Source organism: Musa acuminata, chromosome BXJ2-6 (assembly GCF_036884655.1).
Source record: "Musa acuminata AAA Group cultivar baxijiao chromosome BXJ2-6, Cavendish_Baxijiao_AAA, whole genome shotgun sequence".
Lineage (NCBI taxonomy): Eukaryota > Viridiplantae > Streptophyta > Magnoliopsida > Zingiberales > Musaceae > Musa > Musa acuminata.
Window position 1 is genome coordinate 4,748,744 of NC_088343.1, and position 21,375 is coordinate 4,770,118.

A 21,375-nucleotide genomic window follows, 5' to 3' on the forward strand; every position below is an offset into this window, starting at 1 on the left:
TCAATTTTTTTTAAAATTTTTATTTCTTTTTATCATTAAGCAACTAAACTTTATTGTGAGCATAATTTTTACCTTAATTCGTGACTACCACTCTAAATCACACAATCTTTCTCCATTTCTTTTCTCAATTGATAATTATAATATCATTTGTGATCCACAATTAAACAAAAAAAGTTATATTTTTATCGAACAAATCAAAATACTAATTTATTTCTTCAATTAATAATGAAATGGGACTTATTAAATCATTCGATGTAAGCTTGAACTTGTCATGATATATTGTTATGTTTGATTTGGGTACCATCAATTTTCTTGAAATAAGAAAGTTAAACGAATGATATTTTATTTTTTTATCATTAAACAACTAAATTTTATCATGAGGATAATTTCTGCCTTAATTCGTGACTATCACTCTAAATCACACAATCTTCATCCGTTTCTTTTCTCAATTGATAATTATAATATCATTTCCCATCGACAATAAAACAAAAAAGGTTAAATATTCTTTTTAATTTTATTCCTAGGTGAATAAATGATGTTAATATATATAATATCATTGGTATATTTTTTAGGTGTAGGTGAAAGATTGTACATAATAAATGACGAATACAATATTTGATGTATTTTTATTAGTTAAATCAGTTAATATCTTTATAATTCATAAAATGCAGTTTTGAATCGTCAATCTAAAATAAAAAAAAATACAAAATAAATATGTCAAGCTTCGTCGACATGGGATTGAAGATGAGAACAAGTCAAATTATATGGCTTGTTGCTCCAATATATCTAAATCTACTCGCATATTATATTTCATGTGCCAAATGCTTCTCGTTAGAGAAGATACAATTAATTGCCTCATTGAAGTTGTGACAACCACAAGCATACAATTATTTATGTGCTCTAACTATGCTATACGAATACCGTATGAAGAGGATGATCATATGACAAATGACATGTAGGCACGACGTGGATGCAACATCATTTCCAACGCATCAATAACTAATATTGGATCATTTACATGAAACAATCTTACCATTGTAATCTTGGTTTATACACCAATACATTTGGTTTATACACATTATTGATTATATCATACTATTTTTTTTCTAATATAATATTAATTCATTAATAGTTAGAATCTTATATATTATATTAATATAAATTGATAGATAATGTATTTATAGTTGATATTTATTCGACACTTGACTATCATGTGATGTTAAGGGTGGAAGAAGAAAACGGAGGTCATCAAGCACTCGTCTTTTTATATCGGTAATGGTTCAAAATAAACGATCATGAGTTACACTCGTGTCATCCGTATGAACGAAATATCAAATAATGATTATTGGATGTAATTATATATTATCTTATTGTATAATATTTCATATAATATTATACTCATTTACGTTCGATGGGAGATCACCTTTATGAAAACTTATATACGTACTCGTATATCTTTAGTTACTAATTGAAGCGTCAAATAAATCGGATCAAAAAATATCTGATCTTCATATAAATAACATCTTATAAGCTCGTTCTTTTCACATCCAAAATATATGAGATAATCTTATGCATATGAGTTCAGACAATGACATCAATTACTTATTCGAAGAGAAATTATCATTTGAAATGTCTGAAAAATAATCTAAATGAGATTAATTTATTCAAAGTAGACCGGTCTGACCGATCCAATATTTGAAAAGTGGCCTACTCCTATTAAAAGATCACAAAGTATTAGACGTGTCGATCGTGAACCTATTGTAGGGACGATTGTATTGGATCCTAACTCTTGCCAAGTTGATCGCATCGGCCCAAGCCGGCCGAAGTGAACCGAAACTGACCCAAGTTGTGCTGATGCGAGCCGAAGGATACCGTGGAAGCAAAGAAAAGGACGGGCAGTGGGTGGGGATCAGCTGCTCCACGCTTCAAGTCATCCATCCACAAACCGATCCATCCCAACGCTGCTGTGGAACGGGAACGTGGCTTTTGGCGTAATCAACGCGCTAGTGGCCAATCGTTGTTTGACAACACAGCTATTCTCGTGTATCACGATTGACATCTGACACCGGATCTCGGTGGAATGGCGATTCCGTAGTTACATTGGAATAGAGGGGCAGATCAGTGAACCCATTTCCACAATCCCCGTTCCTTCGAGCTGGTCTCGCCGGCATAAGCGCCGTGCACGAGATCTCGGCCGTTGATTTCGATAACCCCATCGCCTACAGCCCTCCTTATTGCTATCTTATTATATAAAGGAACGAAACGGCATATTAAATTGACCTCTTGATTTGGTTTCCCGAAGAGGAGAGAGAGAGACGGCGGCGAAGAGGGAGAGGCGCGATTTCTAGGGTTAGGAATAGGGCTAAGGTTTCGGCTTTGTTCCTGCCGGCGATGGAGAGATCGAAGGGTCCTTACGTGGGGTGGCAGGAGGTGGTGGTATCCAACGACAGGGGTCGCCGGGTGGTGCACTACTACCTCAAGGGCGCCGGCGGCGGGGCGGATCTGGCGGTGGTGGGCCGCGAGAAGAGCGTGCGGCATATGTCCTACGCCGTTCCAAATCAGTTCGTTAGATTGCTCATGGCTAGGCCTCACGTCCTGCCTTCCTCGCCCTCGTCGTCACCGCACTCGCTGCAGGCGTTGTTCTCGTTTAAGTGGCGCTCGAGGAGGGAGGTCATCGACTGGCTCTCTTCTTTCGTTTCAGGTGCGCTTGAAGGTTCCGATTTGCTATTTGAAATCGTCGGATTTGATAAGGAATATGTGAAGAAACGTTGAAAATTGAAAACACACTTTTTTTAAAGAAGCGAGTTGGTTTTTATGGCCTGTAAAATGGTTTGTGTGGTGAATCTGTTTGGTTCGTGATGGGAATTGATTGAAAGGTCGCTCCTCGTGGGCACTTTGTTTGATGATTTGGTTTGTTTGAGCGTTAGCCTGCGGGTTTTCTCATGTTTCCTTTCTTAATACGTTTTTTCTGTATTTGATGGACACCGGTGCTTTCTTTTATGCTTGAACTTTTGCAGCAGTATTTGATTTATTTCTGCAATTGATGTGTTCGTTGGAATTGGTGTTCTTTTCCTTATCTTATGTGCCAATCCTTTTCAACAAATTTGTAACAATTGATTGTAGGGATGGATATATTTGGTTTCTAATGGGATTCTTGCCAAAGGTGCATCCTTATGACTGCTCGTTTCTGGTTTGTTTGGATTGTGAATTATCTCTTGTGTTCTTTTTGAGGTGTTGTGTGTGCAAATGTTTATCCGTGAATAGTAGAATTATATTCAGCTGAGAAACAGGAACAAAGAAAGATCAAAAACATTTTTTTCTCCTGGATTTGTGTTTCGAAATTGTGGAATAAAACTTTGCAGTATTAGATTGTTTTTATCTATCGATGTGTTTTTTTTGGAGAGGATCTTCGTTTCTCCTTGTATCTTTCTTTGGTAGATCATTTCTTGCGCGGTAGAGTTATATGATTCTTTCTTGATCTCCAGTTATACCCTTTTTGTTGGCATGCTGAGATAGAATAATAAGAAATATAACAAGAACTCACGGAAAAATAATGAAGTTTTCAACAAGAATTCCTCTGGATGTCTTGATGTCTTTTAGTATTGTTTGGTGAAATTTACAGTGTTTAGGATTTTTCACCCATCTTTTTTTTTAAAGATAGAGTAACTTAAGAATCTATTTGGTTGGGTTTAATGTGTTTTTGTTGCCTTATTTTTTTTCAAATATATGCATCGATTTGATCTAAAAATATGCAGACTGTTGCACGTGTTCAGTTTGTGTTCTTGTTGTTATGTATACACATTTATAGCATTGTTTTTCCCTTTTTTCATTGAACTTGTTCTTTTAGATCTGGATTACTTTATTTTTCTTTTTATCTTTTGTAATTACTTTCTCTTGTTCGTTTTATTTGTCCTTTCTCTCCATTTTTCTAGAACAAATCTAGTGGTGCTTGATTTGGCCTGTGGTTATTGCTTTCTTCCTTGTTTCCAATCCTGCATGGTTCAACTCTTTTGTCTTTGAAGTTTATTGAAGGATGTTGTAATTCTTTTCTTTTGTGACTCCTCCTCATAACTGAGATATATTTACCAGTTTCATGTTATTTTCTTCCTCAATTTATTGATCTGTGGTGTGTCTAAATTCTTCTAGTTGGACTGTGGATTCTGTCATGCCACACTAATCTTTTGTGCTTATGCTTTTGCCTTTTTAGATCACAGTGTGCTAGTTTCTCTTTAAATTATCTATGATTTCTCGTCGTTCATCCATATTAATAAGATTTTTTTGGATGTTTCTGCCAAAACTTTCTGAATATTGTATTTATTTAATTTTTCATTTTTACCCTTTGATATAGTTAAAACTTTCATATCTGAATCACTTTTGCCTTTTTAGATCACAGTATGCTAGTTTCTCTTTAAATTATCTATGATTTCTCGTCGTTCATCCATATTAATAAGATTTTTTTGGATGTTTCTGCCAAAACTTTCTGAATATTGTATTTATTTAATTTTTCATTTTTACCCTTTGATATAGTTAAAACTTTCATATCTGAATCAGTTGCATGGCTGATTATTTCTCTTTTCTATTTCAGATCTCCATTGTGAGAACTGAAATAGAAAAATACCATGTTGCTATTTCTCTTTTCTGTCATATTTCTCTTTTATATTATACCTTGTTTCTTTAGATCTTTTCTTTAGTCTTAACATTGGTCGAAGTGAAACAAATTGATTTATTTATGAGAGAAACATTTTGAATTAGGCCAGATTTCTACATCTACTTTACCATGTGAAAAACATCCATGTGTTCTAGGATTATAGTGTATGCACTGATTTTTGTTTGGTTGTTGTCTTATGTTGAAACTTCAGTAACTTCAAATGTTTTATTGATGGTTAAATGTAGTTGTTTAGGAGCCTTGTGTTGCATATTTGGCAACTAATGAATCATAGGGGAACTCTAATTTATATGTTGATCATAATTTCTAGTTATTTCTGTTGGCCTCTGTTTTGTAACCTTAACAATCCTGTTTGTTTTTCTTGATTGGGATATAATAGTAGTTTTCCTTCTGATTTTCATTTACTTAAGTCTCTATCTAGTTGAAACATGTTGTTACCCTTTTTTAATTTTCTCACATTTTGTGGCTTGCTTTCTCTATTCAAGTTGTAAGTCTGGAATTTGTTCAATCGAATGTTTGAATAGCTAACATGCTTGTATATCCAGATGCCAATGCCACCGAGTCTCCTCTGGCAGTTGATGGATTTCCGGATTGTGAAGATTCTGAAACCGATCTCCCAAATTCCAAGGTACCAAAAACAGTATAATTGGATGTCTTTTAAAAATTAGTTGCAATATGATACTCTTCTATAACAGAAAAATATTTTTTTATTAACTTCAATGCTCATGTTCATTCAGCTTCCTTCAAGAAAAACAGCACATCCATCTAAAGAGTTTTCATGGCTAGGTGCCTCATGGATCTGCCGTAAAAGGAAAAAGCATTATCGATCCTTCTGCAAGAACGGAACCACAATTTCAGTAAGCACTATTTCCAAAATTTTCTTTGCTACCAATGTTATTGGCAGGTCCTTGATTATGAATGCTTTTCTTTTCCTGCGTAGGTCCATGATTTTGTCATTGTAATGGCTGAAGAGAAGAAGAGTCTTGTTGCTTATGTGGAAGATTTATATGAGGACTTGCGAGCTAACAATATGGTTGTGGTACGGTGGTTTCACGAAGTTGATGAAGTTGGTATTGTTTTGCCTCCCGACACTAATGACAGAGAGATTTTCTTTTCACTTTGTCTTCAAGATTTCAGTGTTGAGTGCATTGATGGATTGGCTTCAGTTCTCAGTTCTCAGCATTTTGAGCAGTTTCAGAACGAGGCAAGACACACCAACTGGAGACCTTATATGTGCCGCAGGCAGATTGATAATGATGATGTAAAGCCATTTGATATCACCCAACTCCAAGGCTACTGGAGCCAGCAATTACTTCGGTCCATGTTCACATCTCCCGTTAAGTTGAGGCTGAAGATTACCCGTGGTGGTTCTGTTTTATCTGCAGAAAAAAGTGATGTTTCCCTAGGTGATTCCAGGAGGAATCACCAGTTGCATGATCGGGATATCCAAGTTGCGGAAACCACTATAATGGATATGCAATCTAGAGGTTCTGCTGTTAGCAGAAAAACTGGAAAGAATGTCACAAGCACCCTTTCTGGATCTGCTTTGATAAGAAAAAAGTTATTTAAGCAAAAACTTCAGCAACAATTATATCCTGGTTGCCATGTTGAAGTGCTTTCACAGGACAGTGGAATAAGGGGTTGCTGGTTCCAATGTGTGATTATCAAAAGGCATCAGGATATGGTAAAGGTCCGTTACCAAGATATACTAGATCCTGAAGATGGTGGTAATACGGAGGTAATTACTGGAAACATTACTTTTAAGTTGCCTCTCTATCACATCTGTATCTATGCTCAGACCTTTTTTTTTGGCAGGAGTGGGTATCGCTATCCAGGGTTGCAGCACCTGATGAGCTTGGCATTCGCTGTGAAAGGACCATTGTTCGTCCGCACCCTCCTCAGAGAGGCAAGACATACAACTTTGATGTTGGTGCTATTGTGGATGCATGGTGGCATGATGGCTGGTGGGAAGGAATTGTTATTCATAAAGATTTTGAAGGGCAAATGCATGTGTACTTTCCAGGTATTGTTACTACTCATGTTATACAAGTTATGCCAAATGCATTCCAAAATTAGATATTTCATCCTGATAGAATACTTCTATGCTACTAATGTCATGTATTGCTAACTCTGATTGTGCAGGAGAAAATCGCACCTCGGTTTTCTGTCAAGGTGAGTTGAGGCAGTCTCATGATTGGATCAATAACAAATGGAACAGATTAGAAGAAAGGATGGATATTGCAGATTCACTGTTCTCAGACACGATGATCAATACGAAGGATTTATCTGATTCTGAACAATTCACCAAAGAGCAATACACGGAAGAAACTAATGGCAGCAGCTTACCAGCTGACATGGTACAAGATGAGAACATTCCAAGTGGAGATTCATCGAGCGATGGGGAGGCAGGCATACTGGACCTTACCAAAGACTCCCATTTCAATAAGCTCAGATGGAAGAGAAAACGAAGAAGGGAGCAAACAGAAGATGGTTCTTCTCACAAGAAACAACACTGTGAAGCTAGCAGCGGTGGCAGTCAAGATGCGGCGGAGTCCAATGCCTGTGGGGGCTTTGTGCTACCCAAATCATTGACTGTTGATCACGAGAACTGCAAGATCGGTGGTGACCCTCTGTTCAATACGCCAATGGCGATCTCCAGCCTCGTGATGTCCCAGTAAAGCCTGGTGATTGTACATTCCCCACGTTGGATGTTGCTTTATCTGAGGATTACGGCAGCCATGGCGGGATGCGGTTTTCATGCATCCCCATGCTCTCCTCACTGAATAAAGCCCTCAGCCTGACACTTTCTACGTTTGTGTTTCTGTTCAAGGATGAGGAGGATATGCAAGAACTGAAGCATTGACCTCTAATGTATCCTAACCCAAATTTTGCCCATCATTCATTTCGAATGACGTCCCATCTCAATCCCAGTCTTGCCTTTGAACACTAACCGTTGTATTTCTTATTTAAGTGAAAGAAATGACTACTTTATGTTGTTACTTTCATCTCTGTCGGTAAGTTTTTACTGTGCATAGACAGTACACCAAATCTTTAACCAGGATAGATTGCAGTGCTACTGATGGTATTGTCAGGTTGTGATTGCAAGTAGCTGCACATAATTAGTCTATTGCTAATTCTCGTCATCTGCCGTTTCCCGCAGCTCTGGTGTATATAAGGTGCTTGCTTTGGTTGGCAGAACAACATATTATAATTAGTCCCGACTGTTTTGTGCTTCAAAAACTGGTTAGCTGATGGTTGGAGATTCATCCGTCTGGTTGAGTTATCAGTTCATCACCCTCGTCACTGTTCTTATTTTCGTTGACTTCGGACTACTACGAGACTGTTGACCGCGAGATTTGAAGCACATCACCAATTTGACATCAAGTGCTTATCGTTCCGTCTCGGGAGCCCACAATTTACCCCTGTGGTGACTCCTTGGGCTCGTCTCGGGACCCACAAGACGCACTGACGAGCGACTTATTATACCCACCGACCATGTTGCAATGTCACATATGCGGGACCCGACAGGCACCGGAAAAGGTAAGCGAAACGGGTTCGAATTTCCCAAGTCGTCTATTAATTGGTGCTGGCGGCCCTTCGTCAATTTCTGGTGGTCTAAAAGGACGAAAAATCAAGTGTCAATTACGATCGGTGGGTGATTAGCTCACCGCCTTCCTCGCCCCGCAATCCCAAAGCCACCTCGCATCGGATCGGATTGCTGTTCGCCGACTCTTTCCTTTCTTCGATTGGTCGTCGCTGATGGCGACGAGACCTAAGAAATTCTTGGAGAGCCTCATCAAGCCCTTCATCGGCGGCCGCAACAAAGGTAGGTCTTTTTCTCTTCTTCCTGGCCTTTGAGTCTTTGAGGTTTGTTTTCCGGCTCCAATCCATTTGTTATGGTGTCTGCAGAGGAGAAGGGGGAGGATGACTTGGAGGCGATCGCGGCCACGGAGCACAAGGTGTTCCGCTACGAGATGCTGGTTGCGGCCACCCGCAACTTCAACCCCAAGCAGAAGCTCGGCGAAGGGGGATTCGGTCCCGTCTTCAAGGTAAAGTGTGCGCAATCGATTAACGACGATGAATTAGGGCTTTGAATTTAGCGGAGGGAGAAGTGGCGTATGTCGATTGATGAGTAGCGTGATCGATATTGCAGGGACGGTTGGAGGATGGGCGGGACGTGGCGGTGAAGCGCCTGGGGCGGGGTTCGCGGCAGGGGGCGCGGGAGTTCGAGAACGAGGCGATGCTGCTGTCGCGGGTGCAGCACAAGAACGTGGTGAACCTCTACGGCTATTGCGCCCACGACGACGACAAGCTCCTCGTCTACGAGTACATCCCCAACGAGAGCCTCGACAAGCTCCTCTTCTCCGGTAAGCACTCACCCCCTTCTTCCTCCTCCCGCACCGCACCCCCGTAGTAACTCAACGCACTATTCAATGGCCGACGAAAGTCACGACGACCGAATGGTGTCATCGCGCACTGTAGACCCACGGGGGTGCATGTGCGCCACCTCGGTCACCCGGTGACCTAGTCGTGACTCGAAGCGCGTCTCGTTTTGCAGCTTGTGTTCATCTGACATGCATCTCTGAGCATTCATTCAGATTGCAGGAAACGCGTCGAAAACGACGACGCGGTGATTCTTTAATGACTACGATGCATCATTTAGGAGTCCCACTGCCTGACATTACATGGTCCTTCGACCCAAATCATCACATGTGAATCACTCGAGTCACGGCTTGTACGTCACTTTCTTCGCATGGAAATGGTTTCTTGAGAATGGGGTGAGTTCAAATTTTCCACGGCCAAATAGTAGTCCCATCAAATCAGACCGCGAAGCCCGTGTGTAACGTGTCTTGCTGATCAACAAATGCTGATCAACATAAGTCAGCATTTGTTGATCAGCAAGACACGTTGCATTCCGTGCATAAGTCACCATCGATGCTTCCTCGTTTAGACAGAGAGCACGCAAGAAGGAAACCGACGCAATGTCATCTTGTTAGGATCCGTATCCGGTAGTCTCACCTTAATTGTGTAATGGTGGTCAACTAATAAGACCACCCAAAAGGTGCTTTTAGACGTGTATGATTGGTTTCACCCCATGCGGTCAATGTAGGCATCGATGAAAGGCAAAGTCAATAACTTTGACTAGTCTACCGCTGACAACAGGCTGAGCTGGATTTTGCATCATCTGGTTGAGCATATCTGGAGAACCACTGTAATTATTTCCTCTTAATTTTATGCATGGAACATGTGAATTGTGATTGGTAGCTGACGTTTACTGCAATTTCTTTGTTGAGAAGGAGAAGCCGAGGGTAATGGGAGCCAGATGCAGCTGGACTGGAAGCGGAGGTACCAGGTGATCGTCGGGGTGGCGCGGGGGCTGCTCTACCTGCACGAGGGCGCGCACACCGCCATCATACACCGTGACATCAAGGCCAGCAACATCCTGCTCGACAACCGGTGGGTCCCCAAGATCGCCGACTTCGGCATGGCGCGGCTCTTCCCCGAGGACCAGACCCACGTCAACACCCGCGTCGCCGGTACCAATGGCTACATGGCGCCGGAGTATGTCATGCACGGCTCCCTCTCCACCAAGGCCGACGTGTTCAGCTTCGGCGTCTTGGTTCTCGAGCTCATATCAGGCCGGAAGAATTCCGCATTCAGCCCCCTCCCCGACCCTGAGGCCAACAGCCTTCTGGAATGGGTATGACCCCTTCCTCCTCCATACCTATATATTGTCGGATGACATGTTGATTCGAATGGCTTCTTCTCAGGCTTGGAAGCTCTACAAGAAGGGCCAGAGGCTGGAGCTGCTGGATCCTGCTGTGGCGTCCACGGCCGACGCAGAGCAAGTCGCGATGTGCGTTCAGATCGGCCTCCTCTGCACACAGTCTGACCCCAAGCTTCGGCCGGACATGAAGCGCGTGGTGATCATCTTATCCAAGCAGCCGAGCGTGCTCGAGGAGCCGACCAGGCCTGGCATTCCTGGATCCAGATACCGAAGAAGATCCTACGGAACCCGCGGCTCCCACTATTCAGCCGGCGAGTCCTCCTCGACTATCAACTCCGCCTCCACCGCTGCCACGACGGCAACCACCTCGACCACCCTCACTATGCATCACGAGTCGCATCAGGAGCAACATCCTAATCCTACGTGACAATAGATTGTGTTGTTCGCACTCTCTTCGTTATTTTGTATAAAACGAGCAGGTATTAGTTTCGTTTTATTATACGTTGTTCCTTTTGTTGTGTGTAAATTCTTTTAGGAACACTTGGTCTCTTGGACGAGCTTTCTGGAAGTAGGAAATCTTTAATGCAGAGAAATGTTGGTTTTGAGATAAATTAGTTGAGCATAGATAGGAAATACATAATTAACTATTCATCACCCGTCACGCAAGCGTCACATAAGATCCATGGGAGGAAAAAGCTCAGACGACCTGCCATACGCTTGTTTGTGCGGATAGGAGTTCAAATGACAGCTCGGGGTGGTTATAAATTGCATCTCTTGTAAAATTTTTATGGGAATATTTGATCTCTCTAAGATTATGTATAAAAACACACTCTCAACTTTAGATAGAGAGGCGTCCAAATTGAGAATATAGACCCACAGAAATTGCCCTCGAGACTAATTTGAACGTCGAAGGAACCGATAAGGGAAACCTCTTTCGACTTTGATTTTTATGCACGTTTTTCACCTCGGATGACTCTATATATACATATCAAGACTATATCGAGCTGATAAGAACATCAACAATATTTTTTCTTAACAAGTATAAATAATAAAATATTAAATTAATTTAAAATATCTTAATAAGTATAAATAATAAATTATTAAATTAAATTGAAGATATCAGCTAACATAATTGGAAAGTATTTTAATAGTTTAATGTAAGTTCCTAGGATCGAATTCTATCTTCCGTCAGTTACCCTTAAAAAAAAATTTGTTGAAGAAATAGTTTATGATAAATTTGTTGAGCATAAATAATAAAATACTCGAGATAAATCGATTCGCTTGATAAAAAAAATTAATAATTTATCGTAAGATCCGGAGATTAAAATCTGTCTATGTCACTTACCTTAAAAGAAAAAAGTTGGAGAAATAGAAAGAGAAGGCTGGAAGGAGGATAAGATGAACAGCAAGAATACATGAAACAAGCAAACAGGACTATGATGTTGCATGGAGACGCAGTTTCTCGGATTATATCGGATGAAGCATCCGAGGCCATTCCAAAAGCCACTCATGAAAGTAAAGAAAAGGTGATCTCCAAAAGACTTGGAAATGTTCAAGCCAGAAACCAAATCAAACCATTCATACAAAACAGGGAGTGATATCAAGAACTCCATCTAGCTATAATATATGCCTCAGCAATGGAAACTGCATGACTAAACATCAAAATCCTATTAAGCTCATCTTAGCTGACAGTATTCCAACACCTGAATCCAAATGGCAGTCACCCTACAATGGATGCCGCTGTGTGGAAAAAGTCGATCTTGAGCATCGAGGGGACTAATCGATAGCGTAGGAAAAAGGCCATCCACGACAAACAAACAAGAACAAGATCACTATCACTGGAGCAACCCAGATGGATCAGTAGCTACTTCTACAGCAAATGATGCAATTCCCTTATATATATATATATATATATATATATATATATATATATATTATGCGACTATCATTCCAGCAAAACTTTGAGATGTCCTGGTTCAGCTATCATCGTCAAGACCTCTGCTTTACCATGGACCTGTTTGTGTCCTCCTCAAGAGATGTTTCTTTGTTCCATGCAGCTGACTGATCATCTGCAAGTCCTGTTAGAACGAAATTTAAACCTTAAGTACATTCATCTTATATAGAGTATATCAATATTCCGATTAGATAAATATATTTGCACAACAAAGTTGATATATTAAAGAAATTTGACAATTAATTAATGACTTTTGGTCTGTTGGATTATTTTGGCATGTTTTGATTAGGGCTTGAAGTTTGAAAGAACATTAAAGATTATGAGAGGTCTACTTCGGCGCTATTTTGATCCGCGTTGAAAATAAAAAGCATATCTTGAAATTCTAAGTCGAGAACAGCAAGATTATTGCAACATCTTTAAATAGAAGGAAAAATTATAAATGAACGATCGTTTTAGAAAGAAAGAGTTACCTGATTCTTCTGCATCTCCATCATCTCTGCCTGCAAACATTGAACAGTGTCACCGATGTTACTCTCATGTTTGCACATAGTGTCGTATATAACTGTGTATAGTATGGCTTTCTAATATCATAACTTTCATATTTACATGCTGTGGCATAGTGATAAGTGTTCATGAATATCGATGAAACAAACGAAACCGGAAGGTGTTTTTTTTCCTCAACAAATATGTCCATTCTCTTATTATGTAACGAAAATATCATAGTGTTAGTGACATCATTCAACTAACTTATAGGCCTTTCCAGGCAGAAGTATGAAATCAGGATTTCCAATTTAACTTAAAGGCTACCACTCTCACTTTGATCCCCAACTTGCAGCCTCCTATCTCTGATAGTCACATACAAGCTGCGACTTCATCATTATAAACATCCAAGTGGAAAAGACGATGACAATGTTACTGAAAATTTCGGACAGTGATGCAAGAATTGCGGTCATAGAAAGGAAGAAACTGATGGACATCTATTTTTATAGACAGATTTCAATGACTTGATGAAAAATTAAATCATGTTATCATGAATCGGACATGTAAATATAAGCATTACAACTAGAAAAACCTGCTTTTCTTGCAATTCTTGATTTTGCTCTTTGAGTTTTTCTACTTCAGCCTCCAGCTCCATGGTATAAGCCTAACTCAAATCAGTAAAAAAAGAGTATCCACTCAGTATCTACACAATGTCCTTTAAAAAAGAGAAACCGACAAAAGCCCTTGTTCTCCATTCAAATGACAAAAAGAAACTGGAATTAGGAACATAGCCAATGATTACAAGCATTATTGTTTGTCGTTGGGAGTAACAGCTTAATTGTTCTATAGATTACCACCATAAAATACTAAAGGAAATATCATGCCAAATAATTTATGAATCATCAATGTAGGATTGAAATATGTAATCTCATTCACAGAAAGATAAATGCTCAGCATCAGGCTAAAGCTCAATTACGACTTTGCTTGCCTAGATCTACATTGTTCTGATACTTGTCCTTCCAGCATCGGTTAGTTGTCCGCAAGCATGTTGATCAAGAACATACTTGCCTTCCAGGAATAAAATGCATCTATATATGCCACATGGTGGCCAAAGATCAATCAAGCCTTCCATCTTTCGTCTGAATAATAATGTTCAGAAAACTTTTTGACACCGAACATTAACAACATGAACCGTGTTCGTATATCGTATTGGTTTCATTATCATGTCACGATCGATTCAGGATCCTAAATTTCTTGCAACCTAAACAACAAATTTTGTAGCTCAAAACTCGAAAAGCTGAGGAACAAATTTCTTACCAAAGAACAGTCTCACATCTCATGCAACAAACTAAGAGAAACTTGGCCAGGCTAAATCTTAAACTAGCACTCACAAGTAGAACACCAAATCCAAAATGCATAGTATTGTTCTATTAATGTGCAATTATGCAAAGAATTCAAGCAAAGCATAAACTAGGAAAGGTACCTGTTTCCGGGCACGCGATCTAGCAGCTGACTCCCTGTTCTTGATCATCCGCCTCTGTCTCCTCTCTATAACTTTCTCCACGCTCCCACTGCGCTTCCTTCCCCTCATCCCGCCACTAAACATGTATGGAACCTTCGGCACCGAAGACAGATCCCTGTTGGCTTTCTCGAGTATGTCGGGAGAGAGATGATTCCCCGGCGACCCGGTCACTGCTGCAACTCTAGCTCTGTCTGGGCCAATTATCCCTGTCATCAACCCATCGGTCATTTCAGCATCATCGAAGCTAACAAGTCCTCTGCTTCGCACAGGAATCGGAGCCGCGTAAGGTCTCGCCACGGTGACCATCATCCCCAGATCGGCAGCTGAACTACGAGGGATGCAAGCGTTGATTGTGTTCGTATTACTTCGATGCTCGAATCCAAGAGCAAGCCCGGTGGCGTTGTTTATCGTCGGCATATCGTCAAACAACACATTGGTGCTACTGCTTCTGTTGCCGGCCGGCCTTGGAAGTGCTGGCGACGGAGTCGAGTCCTCCCGCACCACCCCGGCTTTCACCAAGAACTCCTCGAGGGTCATCTCTCCTAGACTGGTCTGCTGCGGGACGTCAGCGCCGCCGCCGGCGATTCCCTGAACGTAGGAGGCGGTGGAGCCGCCGGCGAGGTCCCGCCAGACCTCGTCGACCGTCTTCTGGCTGAGGGTCCTAGGCAGGGTGAGCAAGCCCTGCTGCTGGAGGCCAGGGCCAGCTGCTGTGCCGCCGCGGCCCTCACCGAAGGCCGTGGTCATGGCGTAGGTCTCCTCCGCGGTCCACACGTTCTTGAGCAGCTCGTCCATGTTCATCGACCCGAAGTCCCTCCCCAGCCCACCGAGCGTGGTCTGCAACTCGTCGAACGTGAGCGAGTAGATGGACCCCTGCCGTGCCAGCGGCGGCGCCTCTCTATCGGCACCTCTGCCACCTCCAAAATTCTCGAGATTCATCTCTTTCCTTCGACCTCCGAAAAATGTAATCCAATCATGACACTCAGTTGGATTCCACAAACAAACACTCAAAACCTGCTTGCAACCAAACAGCAGTGACAACATTTCCCACTACCATATCTCACATAATTTATCTTAAACAAATATATCTTACATAAATTAGCATAGCATCGAAGAATCATCATCTCAAACAAATATATCTTACAAAAATTAACATATCTTACAAAAGTTGACATCATAAACAACTATATCTATATCCCCATGTAATTCTTCTTTCCAAAATTAGTAAAAACACTAGATTTCTTATGAACGTGGGTTAGATGACGGAGACGAGGAGAGGAAGGATGAGAAGAGAGGCACGCGTCTCTCTTCTCGTATTTGCTTGGTGATGGCAGCTTGGAGGGAGGCCCAGGTGTCGGAACGCGGGAGGGCGGGAGAGACGAGGGAGGTTGGGGCGGCGCATTAGAAAAAGAGGTGGCCGCTCGCGACGTGGCTCACTCCGAGGGGGAAGCAGCGGACGAGGGCCACGCGCCGCATGAGGATTCGCCTCAGGGTGCCGCTCCCGCCGTCGCTTTCGCGGCCCGGACAGGTGAGGTTGTGCACGCGGACAGCACGAATGCGGCCCACTAGCGGCTTCGGTGTCTGCTTCCCTCACCCTTGGATGGAGATCTTGTGGGGAATTGTAAGCAAGCATTCATGGATGGATCCATATTGTTGAATCGAAGTACCTCGGGGTTCATTGCGAGTGTTACTACACTTCACCAGATTGAAAGTACGATTGACCGAAGAGCTTTGCACAAGTAAACACAGACATTGCCGGATGTGCGTCAGGGTCTAGTCCGGATGAAGCAGGAGCTGTTGCTGGATCATTGGAGAGAATGACAGAAACCAAGGAGGTCTCACATTCTCATTGATGGCTTGACATGAGAACTTTCTGTCATGTCTCAGTCAAAGGCTCCTCTTTGCTTGCCCGATGATGTCGAACCCGACATGGCTCAGATGAGTCGGTTGCCGGGGAGCAACTTCTGACGGCCAAACATTATAGAATAAAGGCAGACCATCCGACCAGAAAGCTTGTACTGAACAATGAATCTCCTGCACTTGCCAAACTGGCTGCGCCATTGCGTCTGTCCCTGAACTGACAAATCCAAACACCAGTAATCCTTCATCCACCTCGACCATAAAGCTGTGGCCCCAAGAACGCAGATGAACCAGAGGGAAGCAGCAGCAGCAGCTGAGGCTCCGTGCACGACAAGGTGGGGAAACGACGTCTGCGCGCCGCTATCTCGATATCAGGGAACGCGAAAACTCACAGACGCTTATATGATCGCATTTGTAATAGTACAAAAAATATCGATGATATTTAAAGTAATCCGATTTGATTCGGATGAATGTATCTAAGAAGTTTGATGTGATAAGGAGAAACTCAAACACTTGTTCAAAGATTGATGTGGATTCGGATACTAGTCGATCTGCATAAAAATCAAGGTTGGAAGGGTTCACAATGGTAGTCTTGACTTCAATATTAAACATTTGGTCATAACATCAAGCATTTGCTTGCGTAAAACTTACGACCTCACATACATTACCGATATCCGTATATATATATATATATATATACATACACTTTACCATGCAATGTGCTCTATTCTCAACTCGTTATACGGCTCAGCGCACCGCCTCGGCGAGCTTCTCGATTTTAAGAGCAATCGCCGGCGGTACCTTCACCGGTGGGTGGCGTTCCGTCCCTCTTCGCGGCCCGAGGTCGAGGCCCAGCGCGTCGGGGAACTCGTCGGAGCCCCAGCCAGCTCTAAGTAGCGAGTCGGAGCAGACGTCCACCTTCACGAGCAGCGCATCGAGAACCGCCTCCGCGTCGACCGCGGCGTCCTGGTAGCCGTTGAAGGCCCCCGTAGACGACATGTAGACCATCTCACTGATGTCCGATTCCCCCCACCCGCCTTGCCTCAGGACCGAGCCGAGCCGGTCCAGGTAGCTCGTGAACCAGGTCAGTCTTGGCGTCGGGATCTCCACGAACCGCTCCCGGTCCAGCGGCGGTGATGACGAGGACGAGGAAGGCGTCTCGGGAGCGGATGAAGAGGAGGTGCACAAGGACGACGACGACGACGATGAATAGGAGTTTCGGCAGTGGCTGTCGAAGGCGGCTTCGCTCCAGAAGTCTATTCGGCGGGGGCTGAATCCGGCGGTGGCGTCGAGGCTCCGGGGAAAGGCCTGAAGGGCCGCGAAATGGCGCTGGAAGAAGTCGGCCAGGTCGAGGGCGCAGGAGAAGACGCGGGTGTCGTCCACGTAGAAGATGGGGTTCCCAGCAAGGCAGGGGTAACAGGGGAGGTAGCAGCGACGGAAGAGCGGAAGAAGCAAGGGAGCACGGCGCAGGGCGGCGCGGGCGCAGCGGAGGGCACGCACGGGCTCGGCGGGGCGAGGCCCCCAGGAGCGGGGCCAGAGAGCGCCATGGGCGACCTGAAGGGCGGCGGCGGCGAGGGGGAGGCGTAGGAGGCGACCGGGGCGGGGGGCGCGCCAGTCCGGGAAGCCGGGAGCGGAGGGGAGGGCGAGGGCGAGGAGGGCGCGGAGGTCCGGGGGGAAGGAGAGGGAGAGCTCGGCCTCAAGACGGGCGAGCTCGGGCTCGGAGAGTCCCGGGCCGAGGGGGACGGAAGACGCGCGGAGGTGGGAGAGGACATCCTCGGCGAGGGGGCGGTGGGAGTGGAGGCCGCGGCGACGGGAGGAGGAGGAGGGAGCAGCGGCAGCGCGGGAGGAGAGGCGGCGGAGGCCGGCGGCGTGGGCGGGTGTCAGGGCCGCCATGTGGCGGTCGACGTCCACCATGGAAGCAGAAGTGCGCAGATAATGGGGGGGCTTATGGTTTGGAGATGGCAGAAGGCTACAACTCCTCTTCGCCGTGGGAGCTACGGAGGCCAACTTATTGGGAGAGGGAGGAAGAGAACAGTAGAGACCGAGTGGGAAGGGACTTGGGGACCTCGAAAGAGTTGCTTCACTGCAGTGTGCACTACCTTCCCAGCATTTACAGTGTTCAATTCATTTCACATATGCATCGATTTGTAACATAGTTAAGCGATTAAAAGAAAAAGCTTATCTTTTCTTATTGTAATTATAAGGAATACTTTACTCAGCCTAAAATGTGAAAATAATACAGAGAAATTGCATTGCACCATTTGGAGTACCTATTTATTTTAAGCCATTGACCATAGAGATCATTCTATGTAGGATAAAGAGAGATGTTCCACCATTCAAATGAGTCCTATAACAGCAATACAGATAATAAACTAATTCAAATATACTCACATTTATGATCCCTTCTCAATATTTTGACCCATACAAACTATTAAACAAGGTGTCAATGAAGTGCTGTGAGGTGGCAGAGTCATCATCAACCCATTAAAAGGATATGGACAATCGAACTCATCAAGATCATTGTATTAAAGGAAAAGACAGGCTTACAAGCCAGCAGAGAGACCAAAATATTGATGGTCCAAAGGCAGTGAGAGTTTTGGAAAAAGTGGTCTTCCACCTCTTCTCCCTCCTATTTGAACTCTCCTCACCATGCACATTGGATTAAAAGAGAGAGGAGGGAGAAAGTTCATGTAAGTTTTCCGTCTTTACCTTCATCTCACTTCCCTGCATGTTCTTGTTAGTGTCAGCCTGCAGAAACATTTTCCTTTATGAGAGAATTTTGCATGGTTTAGCAGTTCTAAATAGAATAAATTCATTTTGGCTTATATTTTCTTTATGAATGCAGTGATCATCTTCAGTAAATGGCTGTGTCTGAAGAGGTAAATTCAATTTATTATATTATATTTTCCATTAATAATTGCAAATCCTTTTTACACATTCTGGATTGATTTATTATATTAATTTCATCATTGGAGGCACTTAAAATAAATGACTCTTCACCGAAGATATCAAAACTGTCAGAGAGTATAGGAAAATATGACATAGATCGAGGGCATATCGACACTGCTGCACCCTTTGAGTCTGTGAAGGATGCCATAAGTAAGTTTGGAGGAATCGTTGATGGAGAAGCTCAAACAATCTTAACCATAGAGGTATATTTATTTTCCTATATATAGTTTTCCACTAAACTCTGATCATTCAAGTCAAATCATTTTCTATTAGTTTGATTTTTCATTGATGTGATATATATGTAGAGGCAGAAGCATATCCAACTTGAACTCGAGAAGATACGAGAAGAAATTACAAAGTACAGACAACAATGTGAAGCTGCAGAAGTTACCAAAGAACATGTGCTGAAGGAGTTAGATCACGCAAAGAGATTAATGGAGGAGCTGAACGTAAGGCTGGAGAAGGCAGAATCCCAGGAGGCACAAGCAAATCAAGAAGATGAACTCGGTGAGATCAACAGAGAAAGGAACACAACTGTTGTTGCAGGGGTGGACTCAGAACAACTAGAGCTGGAATCAATGGAAAGAGAACATGTTGCAGCAAGGAAAGATCAAGATCTTGCCTCTGCATCCGAGGAGATTGAGAAGACTGTAGAGGACTTAACCTTGGAACTCATCGGGACCAAGGAATTGCATGAAGATGGTGCAGCCTTGGCCTTGGAGCAGGACAAATCAAACTGGGAAAGGGAGCTGAAGCAAGCTGAAGACGAATTGCAACAGCTGAACGAGCAGCTCATGCTGACAAATGATCTCAAGTCAAAGTTCGAACAAGCTTCTGCATCACTTTGTAGTCTGAGAGTTGAAAGAGCTTCGCACATGGAAGCAAAACTAAGTCAGTTGGTAAAGGACTGTACATATACAAAGGAACTTGAGGAAGTGAGGACTAACATTGAGAGAGCTACCAGTGAAATCAATCACCTGAGAGCTGCAGTTTCTTCGCTCAAGTCCGAGGTAGAAATGGAGAGAACATCCCTCACCACCATGAAACAGAGGGAAGGTATCGCATCTTCATCGGCCTCATCTCTCGCAGCTGAACTCAACATAATGGAGAAGAAGGTAGAGGAAAAGACGGTGGAGCTGAAGACGTTAGAACAAGCAGCCAAGGAAGCGAAGCAAGCTAAATTAGAAGCTCAAATGGCACGAAAGGAGCTAAGGAAGGCCAAGGAAATAGCAGAACAAGACAAAGCGGAAGCTACTAAGATGGATGAAAGATTAAACGCCACGGTTAGCGAGATCAAGGCAGCTAAAGCAGTGGAGAAATTAGCTTACTCGGCAGCCAAAGCAATGGAAGAGAGTGAACAAGCAAGCGATCGAGTAACTCTATCAATCGAGGAGTACTTCAAGCTTAGAATGAAAGCTGACGAAGCCGAGGAGCTCGATGATGGTAGAAGAACAGTCGAGGAAACATTAAGAGTTGCAGCAGAGAAGGTAAGCGCATGGAGAGGTAAGCAAGAACAAGAGAGAGGAGCGAACGCTGTCACCAGGAGCTTCTCCGAGTTGCCAAATCTAGACGGCATTGGAGAACAGGAAACCTTCACAAGCGAGACAGAAGAGGTTCTTCATCGGAGTCCAGTGACAGTTCCCAAGCTGCACAAAATGTCAAGATCGAAAACCATGGATTCCAAGACCGACTCAAGACGAAAGAAGAGATCGTTCTTCCCTCGGGTGGCCTCGTTTCTGAGCAGAGAAAAGGTTCAACCACTGAAGGAATAGGAGTTGAACTGTCCTTACAATTCTCGACAAAGAAGTGCATGCAGCTTGATCTATTCTTGTGGTTATCCACCTGATATGACATTTTATGCTGAATCTTAGTCTCATGCTTGGTTTATTTTTCGCTAGGAATTGAAATTACACAGCCTTATTTACAGCAAGCGTCTTCATTTGGCTTAATGGATGGGATAGACCTCAGAATAAGAGATAGAACAATCTCTTAATTCTTTTATGCTAATCTCTTATCACAGAATAAATTTGATCCAATTCACAAATACAAAATTGAAAGCTCTTCACAGAATAAATCTGAAATATGGACAACGAATCCATATATAAATCATATTTTATGAGAATGATGCATGGAACATCACCTAGCTACTGATATGAGATCATCCAACATCATATTTTATCGTGATTCATGCACACCAGCATCTCATTCCTGCCAGCCGA

General features: G+C 43.0%; 5 protein-coding genes across 8 annotated transcripts; 3 read left to right on the forward strand and 2 right to left on the reverse strand.

Moving 5' to 3' along the window:
* The first annotated feature begins 2,283 nt into the window (after nt 1-2,283).
* On the forward strand, nt 2,284-7,665 carry LOC135614346 (uncharacterized). The gene is made up of 6 exons (XM_065111618.1): nt 2,284-2,701; nt 5,212-5,294; nt 5,404-5,523; nt 5,607-6,404; nt 6,482-6,689; nt 6,809-7,665. Exons 1-6 carry the CDS (start codon nt 2,392-2,394, stop codon nt 7,342-7,344), a joined length of 2,055 nt encoding a protein of 684 aa, XP_064967690.1. The 5' UTR covers nt 2,284-2,391; the 3' UTR covers nt 7,345-7,665.
* Nucleotides 7,666-8,269: 604 nt separating this feature from the next.
* Nucleotides 8,270-11,005, forward strand: LOC135614347 (cysteine-rich receptor-like protein kinase 43). 3 transcript variants are annotated; one of them, XM_065111622.1, is made up of 5 exons: nt 8,270-8,492; nt 8,576-8,715; nt 8,820-9,033; nt 9,970-10,367; nt 10,438-11,005. In XM_065111622.1, the coding sequence occupies exons 1-5, from the start codon at nt 8,426-8,428 to the stop codon at nt 10,819-10,821; spliced, it is 1,203 nt and encodes a 400-aa protein (XP_064967694.1). In that variant the 5' UTR covers nt 8,270-8,425; the 3' UTR covers nt 10,822-11,005. The 3 variants fall into 3 exon arrangements, with proteins under 3 accessions (XP_064967694.1, XP_064967691.1, XP_064967693.1); XM_065111619.1 differs by having other exon boundaries at nt 8,271-8,492; nt 9,961-10,367; XM_065111621.1 differs by having other exon boundaries at nt 8,271-8,492; nt 9,964-10,367.
* A 1,276-nt stretch (nt 11,006-12,281) lies between these two features.
* On the reverse strand, nt 12,282-15,606 carry LOC135614348 (bZIP transcription factor TRAB1-like). The gene is made up of 4 exons (XM_065111623.1): nt 14,312-15,606; nt 13,421-13,492; nt 12,819-12,848; nt 12,282-12,472 (listed from the first exon to the last, which is right to left on the reverse strand). The coding sequence occupies exons 1-4, from the start codon at nt 15,389-15,391 to the stop codon at nt 12,398-12,400; spliced, it is 1,257 nt and encodes a 418-aa protein (XP_064967695.1). The 5' UTR covers nt 15,392-15,606; the 3' UTR covers nt 12,282-12,397.
* Nucleotides 15,607-16,764: 1,158 nt separating this feature from the next.
* On the reverse strand, nt 16,765-20,472 carry LOC103988225 (uncharacterized). 2 transcript variants are annotated; one of them, XM_009406777.3, is made up of 2 exons: nt 20,134-20,472; nt 16,765-18,931 (listed from the first exon to the last, which is right to left on the reverse strand). In XM_009406777.3, the coding sequence occupies exon 2, from the start codon at nt 18,119-18,121 to the stop codon at nt 16,955-16,957; it is 1,167 nt and encodes a 388-aa protein (XP_009405052.2). In that variant the 5' UTR covers nt 18,122-18,931; nt 20,134-20,472; the 3' UTR covers nt 16,765-16,954. The 2 variants fall into 2 exon arrangements, with proteins under 2 accessions (XP_009405052.2, XP_064967696.1); XM_065111624.1 differs by having other exon boundaries at nt 16,765-18,955.
* LOC103988226 (protein WEAK CHLOROPLAST MOVEMENT UNDER BLUE LIGHT 1-like) lies at nt 19,069-20,936 on the forward strand. The gene is made up of 3 exons (XM_009406779.3): nt 19,069-19,086; nt 19,183-19,359; nt 19,462-20,936. The coding sequence occupies exons 1-3, from the start codon at nt 19,069-19,071 to the stop codon at nt 20,926-20,928; spliced, it is 1,662 nt and encodes a 553-aa protein (XP_009405054.2). The 3' UTR covers nt 20,929-20,936.
* The last annotated feature ends 439 nt before the right edge of the window (nt 20,937-21,375 follow it).

Bases quoted from the DNA above. Each gene is read 5' to 3' on its own strand.
- LOC135614346 (XM_065111618.1), top strand. From the start codon at position 2,392: ATGGAGAGATCGAAGGGTCCTTACGTGGGGTGGCAGGAGGTGGTGGTA. The intron at 6,405-6,481 runs GTAATTACTGGA...TTTTTTTGGCAG, and splicing joins AAGATGGTGGTAATACGGAG to GAGTGGGTATCGCTATCCAG. The intron at 6,690-6,808 runs GTATTGTTACTA...CTGATTGTGCAG, and splicing joins AATGCATGTGTACTTTCCAG to GAGAAAATCGCACCTCGGTT.
- LOC135614347 (XM_065111619.1), top strand. From the start codon at position 8,426: ATGGCGACGAGACCTAAGAAATTCTTGGAGAGCCTCATCAAGCCCTTC. The intron at 8,493-8,575 runs GTAGGTCTTTTT...TGGTGTCTGCAG, and splicing joins CATCGGCGGCCGCAACAAAG to AGGAGAAGGGGGAGGATGAC. The intron at 8,716-8,819 runs GTAAAGTGTGCG...TCGATATTGCAG, and splicing joins GATTCGGTCCCGTCTTCAAG to GGACGGTTGGAGGATGGGCG.
- LOC135614348 (XM_065111623.1), bottom strand. From the start codon at position 15,391: ATGTTGTCACTGCTGTTTGGTTGCAAGCAGGTTTTGAGTGTTTGTTTG. The intron at 13,493-14,311 runs GTACCTTTCCTA...GATTTGAGTTAG, and splicing joins GATCGCGTGCCCGGAAACAG to GCTTATACCATGGAGCTGGA. The intron at 12,473-12,818 runs GTAACTCTTTCT...TCGTTCTAACAG, and splicing joins TGGAGATGCAGAAGAATCAG to GACTTGCAGATGATCAGTCA.
- LOC103988225 (XM_009406777.3), bottom strand. From the start codon at position 18,121: ATGGTGGACGTCGACCGCCACATGGCGGCCCTGACACCCGCCCACGCC.
- LOC103988226 (XM_009406779.3), top strand. The intron at 19,360-19,461 runs GTATATTTATTT...ATATATATGTAG, and splicing joins AAACAATCTTAACCATAGAG to AGGCAGAAGCATATCCAACT.